This window comes from Dendrobates tinctorius, unplaced genomic scaffold, assembly GCF_039654945.1.
Source record: "Dendrobates tinctorius isolate UK_male_01 unplaced genomic scaffold, ASM3965494v1 ptg000211l, whole genome shotgun sequence".
In the NCBI taxonomy this organism is placed as follows: domain Eukaryota; kingdom Metazoa; phylum Chordata; class Amphibia; order Anura; family Dendrobatidae; genus Dendrobates; species Dendrobates tinctorius.
In genome coordinates this window covers 22,156,580-22,167,500 of record NW_027361878.1, presented here as the reverse complement: position 1 = coordinate 22,167,500, position 10,921 = coordinate 22,156,580, and the positions used below count along the sequence as shown (strand labels likewise).

General features: G+C 45.2%; 1 protein-coding gene and 1 long non-coding RNA gene across 3 annotated transcripts in view; one reads left to right on the top strand and one right to left on the bottom strand.

Moving 5' to 3' along the window:
- Window positions 1-10,921, bottom strand: part of LOC141058358 (uncharacterized) — a 69,111-nt gene that overhangs the window by 5,283 nt on the left and 52,907 nt on the right. The window contains exon 2 of the long non-coding RNA XR_012222149.1: window positions 5,280-5,353. This is a non-coding gene — a long non-coding RNA (uncharacterized lncRNA). The remainder of the gene's footprint in view (window positions 1-5,279; window positions 5,354-10,921) is intronic.
- LOC141058356 (vascular endothelial growth factor A-like) overlaps window positions 9,735-10,921 on the top strand; it is a 52,117-nt gene continuing 50,930 nt past the window's right edge. For both annotated transcript variants that reach the window (XM_073554596.1, XM_073554595.1), the window contains exons 1-2: window positions 9,735-10,122; window positions 10,294-10,465. In XM_073554596.1, coding sequence (XP_073410697.1) covers window positions 10,400-10,465 — 66 coding nt within the window. In that variant the 5' untranslated portion in view covers window positions 9,735-10,122; window positions 10,294-10,399. The remainder of the gene's footprint in view (window positions 10,123-10,293; window positions 10,466-10,921) is intronic.

Below are 10,921 nucleotides of genomic sequence, written 5' to 3'. Positions count from 1 at the left end.
AAAAATGAGAAATCGCTGGTCAACTTTTAACCCTTATAACTTCCTAACAAAAAAAAATTTTGGTTCCAAAATTGTGCTGATGTAAAGTAGACATGTGGGAAATGTTACTTATCAAGTTTTTTGTGTGCTGTATCTCTGTGATTTAAGGGCATAAAAATTCAAATTTGGAAAATTGCAAAATTTTAAAAATTTTCGCCAAATTTCCATTTCTTTCACAAATAAATGCAAGTTATTTGAATGAAATTTTGCCACTAACATGAAGTACAATATGTCATGAGAAAACAATGTCAGAATCACCTCATAAAGGGACAGTGGTCAGAATTGTAAAAATTGGCCCGGGAGTTAATGTGCAAACCACCCTTGGTGGTGAAGGGGTTAATCTTCATGTGAACTTTCTGATGAGCCTGAACTTTGACACTGGGTGTCATCTGATCCATTGGGCATCGTTTTCAAATGCTGATGTGTACTTAAACCCTGTATGCCTATGACTCTTGTACAATATTTGTGGTAAGTCCTGATGAAGGGGGTCACCTAAACCCTGAAACGCGTGGAATAAACCACGCTGAAACCTCTACAATTTTTGGAATTCTTATTGCGGCAGCGCGGGGATGATCCTTCCTTCCTACCTAAGTGTATGTTAGCTTTGGCTGTGAGTAAGTCATTAGTAATTTTGGTCAGGGCAGTCTCAGTGGAGTGGTGGGGGCGGAAGCCAGATTGCAGGATGTCAAGGAGGGAGTTAGATGAGAGGTGGGAGGAAAGTTGAGCATGGACATGCTGTTCAAGGAGTTTAGAAGCAAACTGGAGCAGTGATATGGGGCGATAGCTGGGCATAGCAGTTGGGTCAAGGTTTGATTTTTTGAGGATGGGTGTTATGGTGGCATGTTTGAAGGCAGAGGGGAAGGTACCAGAAGTTAGGGATAGGTTGAAGAAATGGGTTAGGGTTGGAATGATCATGTTAGTGAGGTTGGGGAGCAGGTGGGAAGGGATGGGGTCAAGTGCACAGGTGGTGAGGCGTGATTTGGAAAGGAGATGAGTAAGCTCTCCTTCAGTGATGTTGGAGAGGGAGGTTAATAGGGAAGGGCAGAGGTCTGGTATGTGGAGCGGTTGGGGTGGTGGAACTGTAAAGGCTTGCCTTGTTTGGTCAATCTTGTTTTTGAAGTAGGTGGCAAAGTCCTCAGCAGAGATGAGAGGAGTTGGAGGTGGCAGTGGTGGGCGGAGGAGAGAGTTGAATGTGCTGAACAGTTGTTTTGGGTTGTGAGAAAATGAAGATACAAGGTTTGTGAAATAGGTCTGTTTAGCAGAGTTGAGGGCTGATTTAAAGGCAAGTGTAGCTTGTTTGAAAGCAGTGAAGTCGTCTGACAGGCGTGTTTTCTTCCAACGCTACTCCGCGACCCTGGATGCTTGTCGAAGTTTTTTTGGTGAGGTTGTTGTGCCAGGGTTGCCTATTGGTTTGTTGCACTTTACCATGCATGAGAGGGGCGACTGAGTCTATGGCTGATGTGAGGGTGGTGTTGTAGAAAGCAGTGGCACTGTCCGTGTTATGGAGTGAAGATATGGAGGACAGAGGTAGAAGAGAGTCTAAGAATCTGTGGATGTCTAGGTGTGCGAGGTTTCTGCGAGGATGTGCTAGTGGCTGGACATGGGGGGCAGGTGAGAAGGACAAGGATGAGAAGGTGAGTAGATGGTGGTCAGATAGGGGGAAGGGAGAGGTTGTGAGATTAGGTAGGGAACAGAGGCGGGTGAAGATGAGGTCTAATGTATGTCCATCTGTGTGGGTGACTGTGGAGGACCACTGAGTAAGTCCAAAGGATGAGGTAAGTGACAGGAGTTTGGAGGCTGGTGGGTGTGAATGGGGATGTTGAAGTCCCCCATGATGATGGTGGGGATGTCAGAAGAGAGAAAGTGGAGAAACCAGGTGGAGAACTGGTCGATGAAGGCAGTGGCTGAGCCCGGTGGTCGGTATAAGACAGCCATTTGGAGATTAGAGGGAGAGTAAATACGGACAGAGTGAACCTCGAAAGAAGTGAGGATAAGGGAGGTTGGGGGTTGGATAGGGTTGAAGGAGCAGTTTTTAGAAAGGAGGAAACCCACTCCTCCACCTTATCTGTTGCTAGGGCGAGGAGTGTGGGTAAAGTGGAGGCCGCCATAACTCAGTACAGCCGGGGAGGCCATGTCAGGGGGTGTCAGCTAGGTCTCAGTGAGGGCCAGGAAGGAAAGGTTGCGGGAAGTAAAGAGGTCGTGGATCACGTGGAGCTTGTTGCAGATGGAGCGAGCATTCCAAAGTGCTCCAGAAAGAGGGTGCGGGATGGAGAGGGTCAGTGGCACAGGTTTTAAGTGTGAGGGATTGCGGTAGTTTCTCTTAGTGTGAGAAAGGTAGGGGTGAGGATTAGTGGGATGTATGAGGCAGGGGGGGCAGGATTGGGGGATATGTCACCAGCAGTGAGAAGAAGCAGAGAAAGGGAAAGCAGGTGGGTGAAGGAGAGTGATCATCTTGTATTGTATGTTAGTAGGAGAGGTCTGAGGTTAAGGAGTATGTCTGCAGATAAAGTGAGGTGGGGGGGTAAGAGAGAGGGGGAGATAGTTATTTGGTTTGAGGGTGCAGGTGTTTGGGGATAGCGAAGGAGAGTGAAGATTAGTGGAGCAAAAACGGTGATGGCAAATGTGAGCAATGAGCATGGTTAAAGAGCAGAGTTAGAAAAAAAAAAGTAAAGTAAGGCCTCTTTCACACATCAGTTTTTTGCCTTCAGGCGCGATCCAGCTTTTTTTGGAAAAAACGGATCCGGCAAAATGCAATGCCGGATCCGGTTTTTCCCCATTGACTTGCATTAGCGCCGGATCGTGCCGGATGGCATTGCCTTTCATCCGTTTTTTGCCGGATCCGGCAACTTGTCTCATTCCGGCATCTTGAAAAAACGTCTACTGTAACGTTTTTTGTCTCCGGCGAAAAAGCCGGAAGCGCCGGATCCGGCGCTTCCAGCTTTTTGCTACAATGAAAGTCTATGGGCGCCGGAATGCGCCGGATCCAGAAAAAGACGGATCCAGCAACCGGATCCGGTTTTTTTAAGTCTGCGCATGCTCAGATCCAATTGGCCAGCCTCCAGGAACAGAGACGGATCCAGCAAAAAAACGGATCCGTTTCTACAGTTCTCCAAAATTTATGCCGGATCCGTTTTTTCTAAAAAAAGCCGGATCATGCCTGACGGCAAAAAACTGATGTGTGAAAGTAGCCTTAGAAAGCAGTGGTTAGTCTCACCGTCATATGAATTAAAACGATAATTTTACAGGAATGCGTCAACAGATATTAAATATAAAAGTGTCTATGACTTTACATTTCAAAGGACTGCATGACTACAGTGGCATGCAAAAGTTTAGGCACCCCTGGTCATAATGACTATTATTGTGAACTGTTAAGCAAATTGAAGACAAAATCATCTAAAAAAAAAAGGGCTAAAGTTACAGATGACACATTTCCTTGTATTTTAGGCAAAAAAATAAATATATATATTTTCATCTTTTACACTTTAAAAATTACCAAAAGGAAAATGGGGTGATGCCAAAGTTTAGGCACCCTGCATGTTTAATACCTAGTAGCACCCTCCTTTTGCAAGTATCACAGCTTGTAGCCAGCCAAGAGTCTTTGAATTCTTATTTGAGGGATTTTCTTTTATTCTTTCTTGGAAAATTCATTTAATCTTCAATTTGCTTAACTGTTCACAATAACAGTCATTTTTGACCAGGGGTGTCCAAACTTTTACATGCCACTTTATATATGCGGTTTCGGGAAATTGATCTTGTAGACAGATTTCCTTTCAGCACACCTTTGCCTTTGCCTAACTTCAGAGCCGCGCTCATCCTAAGGCAGGTTCAGTACATAGATCCAGGTGCACTGTTACAATGGACGGCGCCATAGCCAGCATAAGATTTCTATCTCCCTCCTGAAGTCCAGCGTGACATGTAGATCAGAGCCCTGCTGCAGAAATGACTGACGACTGGAGCCTGAATGACAGCCGGCTTCCTCCAGCCATCAATAGGAGAGACGCGTGATGACCGACTGCGAGTTTTATCTGTGCACATTGCACGGTTGTTGGCAAAACGCTTGAATTTTTTTCTTTTTACGGTACTAATTGTATTCCCTTCTACTTTACAATGGTTCTATTGATGAGATTAGTACTGTTATAATATATATGGGTTCATATAATTTATTTATTTTACTAAAAGATTTGTCCACATTGAGGCCGATTGGCTCACATAGAGGTAGACACAGGAACGCTGTCTCTTCAAGTTTTCCACTGGTTTATTGAGGTACAGCATAAACCAGGGCAGGGTTAGCAACAAAAACACGGCCTTTCTGGCCTAATGGGAAAATAGAACATAAAAACAAATAACACAGTCCGTGTTGCTGCGGGGACCCGACCGCTCAGGAAAGAAACATAAAAAAAAAAAAAGTTCCACTTTTAATTATCCTCAAAGACAGCTCTGGAGCTCCCATCTCCAGGCACACCCAACACTGAATGAGCCAGAAGGTTGAGTATATATCCTCTGGACTACACCCTAGGGTGGAGATATGGTGAACATCCTCCCACCCACTCTTCAGCTGTTCACTAAACCTAACCCTAAACATGGTCGATTAACCGCTCTCAGCACTTAGTGTGCTGAAGCAATTTTCCAGGTTCATATCACTGAAGCTATAAACTTCAGTGATACATATCTCCCCTCCAGGACTTTCCAGAAACTTTGTCACAACATATAGAACTATTTTTTATCGTATCAAAGTAACTAAAATGATAAATTAATCCACTTTGCTTAAAAAATTGTTAGCATTTGGTTGTTCCATTTCTTTAGTAGATCTACGTGTCTCCATGGTAACAGACTACAAACAAACCCTGTGTAGTCTGATACTACTGGGATAGTCGCTTCTGTATGATCTTGAATTCTTGCTAACATAAAGTATTTTCATTATTTTAAAAAGAGGGAAAAAAGATTTTTTGGAGAACACAGTCCAATAGAGTAATCAAAAGTATAAATTTATTAAATGCAAATATTACAGTAATAGTTACAAGTACCAACAGAATCAAGAGACAAAAAGACACAAGAGATCAGGTAGAGACTAAATGCTGTGTCCACATCATGGCAAGCAATCCATATATAAAGTGCATACTGCAAAATATCAAGGGGTGAACCCTGGACTAGAATAAATCATATTGCTAAGCAGCAAGTAAAGAAGTGTCAATACACATCATATATACTAGTCCAGAAAATCCCCAAATTATAGTGCTTACCCATGTTATGCTGTAAAGGACACACGCTGCACTGCCCCAACGCGCGTTTCGCATTCCCTTCTTCAGGGTGCGCCCTGAAGAAAAAAATACGAAATTTTAGTTATGAACGTGATCACTCAGAACAAGTTTGTTCTCTAAATTTTAGAAACGCAAGGAAACAGAAAGGTTTCTAAAATGTAACATGTCACGTGGCACGGGATCCTCCTCACATCCTTCCTAATATTGCAAGATGACGACATTTTGCCTTTCGGACAATGCCTCTGATCATTGCATGGATATGTTATTTGAACACTGTATGTCAGTAATTATGTCCGTATCATGTGGGCCGTCTATGTGTCAATATCTTTGCCCTGTATGATGGTAATATTTGGATACTGTAATATAATTAAAAAAAAATAATATACTAAAATAGAACATAAATTAAAAAAGCATAACAGAAATAAAGCAGTCGATTACTCACCAACAGCAGGATTTTTCTGTAAAATAATTTTGACTCATACATTTGCTTTAACGAATAATTAATTGAAGGGTTTTTCCTCCCTGTGGCAAAACTTATGATTGTATTAACCTCTCATCCTTGAAGCATAACCATCATTTTAATATTTATTTGATGAACCAATAGTTCACATGCAAATTATCAAGATTGTAATATATATTATTAGATAAATCTGCTTTTTTTCTGCTCCTGGACTGTACAGACTTTCCTATTACTGAGATAGGAAATAGCAGTTGGTGCTTATAAAATTCTATGGAAAAGCGAGGTGGGAGGGGAAAGAAGGGGAGCTAGGGGCAGACACAGACTTACTACTGCATATTCTCACAATAGGACTGTACTTGCAGTAGAATGTTTATGTTGGCTTCTAGCTCCTCCCTCTTCCATAGAACTGTATGAGCACCAACTGTCATCTCTTATCTCAGGAATGGCTAAATCTGAGAGCTTTTACTGTGACTTGACAGTGAAGGATCAATCTAAAAGGAGGGGAAAAAAGCAGATTTCTCTGATAAGATATATTACAAAGTTGCTTATTTTCATGTGTACTGTTGATTTATGAACTAAAAATTAATATACTGCTCCTATAACTGGGACTCTACTGTATGTAGAGCGTTCACTGCTTACTGTTTTATGTCACCTCTGCACACAGAATCAATGAATGTGAGCTGCTACTAGCAAGTGCAGGTGTTCTGGAAATGCTCAGAACTAAAACTACACATAGTTCTGGACTCTCTCTATAATACCATTGGAGAACAGAACATCCATGTGGAGCGGCTGATAGCAAGAAACAGCAGATAGCAGGTCCATGCACGCCTGTGTAATAGGGGGAAAGATAAGACCACCAGACACCTCCGGCAGCTGCTTATCTCCGGGGGAGCAAAGGATCTGACATGTGTAAATTTAGGTAGCGGACTGTCAGCCATTTCTACCGAAAGTGACGGACTGGGACGGCAATTATCTAATGGCTATAGCCAGGGTTATAATCCACAGGGGCTCGCTCTCAAATGCAACATTAACGGAGATATTTCCACTTTCCGGTCAATTTTCATAAGTCCTTTCATTCTTCCTGAAATTAATCTTTTCTTTGAATTTTGCATTCACATGTTCCTCTGTTATTCCTCTTAGAAAATTACGCATAAATTGACAACTGGGTGTTGCCAACTGGGTGTGGGGGAGTGTCCCTACACAGACTAATATTGTCCAATCAGAGCTGACCGGATCAGACTCTGCATAGGAGTCACCAAAAGAAATGGTAACACCCAGTTGTCACTTTTTTTCCCATAAGTTTCATAGAAGGAATAACAGAGGAACGGCCCAGTTCAGAGTTATGAGAAATATGCTCCAGAATTGTTATTTCATGGATAATACAGAACAGACATATCAGGGGTGGGTGTAAAGTATTTAACCACGGCGCTCATTATGCAGCAAAGTATTTATTACAGCTTTGGTATCCATGTAGACAGTGGAGGCCAACGTTTCTGCCCTTCCAGGGTCTATGTCATACATAATGTCCAGAACTTTATGCCCCCTGGCCGCTTTCAGCGTTCAGACGTAGGGGTGGCACCGGCACAGAATCAGTCACAGCTGTCTGTATAGAGAGCGGCACTGACTGACAGCAGGTTCTAATGCTGAGCTGCTGTCAGTCAGTGCTGGGGGTGCGGTTACAGTTGCTGCACTCTGTACACATAGCGGTGACTGAAGCCCCACCGGCGGCACCCTTGTAACTGACCGCCGAACACTGTCGGGGGGGGGGGGGAATAAAGTTCATATCCTCCGGGCAGTGTGGCTCTCAGTGCTGGCACTGCACGGTGTCAGAACACTATCAACTTGCAGATTGACCAATTTCTGCAGGTTAATAGCGTTATTTTACATGACAGATTTCCTTTAAAAAAGATCCTGTCACCGCCGAAAGCGCTATTTACCTGCAGATATGAGGTTAATCTGCAGGTAAGCAGAGTTACAATGCTGCCCAGCCACCATACTGAGAGAGCGGCTACTTGGAGAAAATGAACTTATTCTGCAGTGCAAAAGGCACTGTTCACTCAGGGGTGAATATATCATTGGTGCAACGGGGCCCAAAAGGTAAGAGGGCCACTACCACCTCTAAAGCAGATGGAATTGTGTATTATGATGAGCTATTGGACTGCAAAAGGCCCATATATTGGTCTTGCGCAGGGGCCCTCTTCTATCTCTGTCCACCAGTGCATTCACTATGCTGTAATTGACAGCTCATGGTGCAGCGCATCTGTGTAGAGCGAACTGTCAATCAGGGTGCCGGGACTCACCCATAGTGATGCCCCAATCTGTGCAGAGCGAGCTGTCAATCAAGGTGCCAGGACTCACCCATAGTGATGCCCCAATCTGTGCAGAGCGAACTGTCAATCAAGGTGCCGGGACTCACCCATAGTGATGCCCCAATCTGTGCAGAGTGAGCTGTCAATCAAGGTGCCGGGACTCACCCATAGTGATGCCCCAATCTGTGCAGAGCGAACTGTCAATCAGGGTGCCGGACTCACCCATAGTGATGCCCCAATCTGTGCAGAGCGAGCTGTCAATCAAGGTGCCGGGACTCACCCATAGTGATGCCCCAATCTGTGCAGAGCGAGCTGTCAATCAAGGTGCCGGGACTCACCCATAGTGATGCCCCAATCTGTGCAGAGCGAACTGTCAATCAGGGTGCCGGAACTCACCCATAGTGATGCCCCAATCTGTGCAGAGCGAGCTGTCAATCAAGGTGCCGGGACTCACCCATAGTGATGCCCCAATCTGTGCAGAGCGAACTGTCAATCAAGGTGCCGGGACTCACCCATAGTGATGCCCCAATCTGTGCAGAGTGAGCTGTCAATCAAGGTGCCGGGACTCACCCATCGTGATGCCCCAATCTGTGCAGAGCGAGCTGTCAATCAAGGTGCCGGGACTCACCCATAGTGATGCCCCAATCTGTGCAGAGCGAACTGTCAATCAGGGTGCCGGGACTCACCCATAGTGATGCCCCAATCTGTGCAGAGTGAGCTGTCAATCAGGGTGCCGGGACTCACCCATAGTGATGCCCCAATCTGTGCAGAGCGAGCTGTCAATCAAGGTGCCGGGACTCACCCATAGTGATGCCCCAATCTGTGCAGAGCGAACTGTCAATCAGGGTGCCGGGACTCACCCATAGTGATGCCCCAATCTGTGCAGAGTGAGCTGTCAATCAAGGTGCCGGGACTCACCCATAGTGATGCCCCAATCTGTGCAGAGCGAACTGTCAATCAGGGTGCCGGGACTCACCCATAGTGATGCCCCAATCTGTGCAGAGCGAGCTGTCAATCAGGGTGCCGGGACTCACCCATAGTGATGCCCCAATCTGTGCAGAGCGAGCTGTCAATCAAGGTGCCGGGACTCACCCATAGTGATGCCCCAATCTGTGCAGAGCGAGCTGTCAATCAAGGTGCCGGGACTCACCCATAGTGATGCCCCAATCTGTGCAGAGCGAACTGTCAATCAGGGTGCCCGGACTCACCCATAGTGATACCCCAATCTGTGCAGAGCGAGCTGTCAATCAAGGTGCCGGGACTCACCCATAGTGATGCCCCAATCTGTGCAGAGCGAGCTATCAATCAAGGTGCCGGGACTCACCCATAGTGATGCCCCAATCTGTGCAGAGCGAACTGTCAATCAAGGTGCCGGGACTCACCTACGGTGATGCGCCATTACACGGAGCGACTACAGTCATTTTCTCCCAGTATTATAGTTTTTAACCCATGTCTGCAGGTAAATAGCATTTTTTCAAGGTGACAGGTTCCCTTTAAAAAGTTTGTCAACTTTCTGTTCTGTACAGAGTGTAAGGTGTCAAAGGTGAACATTCACTCGAATACTGGGAGTGCATCAGTCAAAAAGTTGAGAGATTAACTTCCATAAGTTGTGCTGTAATCATTGCTGGAAAACTTTGTGCAATACCGTAGTGAAGCGGTGTAATACGTGCACATTAGGAGTCACCCTCCTTACACAGGGTCAGGCGCTCACTACTACTCCTGGGAGGGAGCGCTGGGTGTGAGTGTTCGCTCAGCTCGCCCTATGCACATCCTATCCACCTAAACTCTCTCTTGTTCCATCTGTGGATGTGACTTATTCTTTCCCTCCCATCCACCAACCCTCTTCACTATCTGCCTATCTCTCCTACCTTTCTGTGTGAAGAGTCAGGGTCTCCCCACAAGTTCTATAGACAGCAGATCCGCAAGAAGACAAGAGAGGATACGGACAAAGGGGAGGATACAGAGGGGAGAGACAAGAGGACAGAATGAGAGAAGCAGAAAAGGAAGGAGAAGGGCTCAATCCATACACATTCTTCTATGGGACACGCAAATCCTGGTAATTGGGACTATTTCCTTTTGGGACGAGGAATGTTGTGTTTGCTTTGTGAGAGTTTACATAGGATGGGGGCGGCCGGACCCTTTGGAATAACTATGTCCCAGTATATCGCAGCCTTTCTCATCCTTTAATGTCCTTATCCCTCTCTTACCTTCCTTCTCTATTGAACAGACTGTGCATGTGAATGAATCTGCTTGGGAAAAAAAAAAGACCCTTACCGGACAACTTCCTCGCAAGATTTTAGGATTGGCTTCTAAGGAGAGACCCTTCAAGTGAAATGGACTGCGTGATTGGCAACTCTTTCGTATGGCTGTTCGTCCTATTGCATTGCACCCTGACCCCGGTAAGTGTCAAAAATTATATAATACGCTGTATATGACTCCCTACCCACCCCCCCAAAAAAAAAATATTGTTATAAATATTTTGGCACAACTCATCATGTCAAAATGTGTTATCGGCGGCTTTCCATAACACTGACGATACTTCTGAGCTCGGAGGGTCGTCACGTGGATAATGAAATGACAAAGCCAATCTTATATAATGCAGAGCAGGCTCGGACTGGCCCATAGGGTAACAGGGCAATCCCCCGGTGGGCCCCTGTGCAGATCTGGGCTCCCAGCCCCATTATATGGTTAGTACTTGGCATAATTCACTTGATTCACTCTGTACAGAAAAAAGCAGCATTGTGAACGAGTGTAGTGTAATATTGTGAACGAGTGTAGTGTAATATTGTGAACGAGTGTAGTGTAATATTGTGAACGAGTGTAGTGTAATATTGTGAACGAGTGTAGTGTAATAT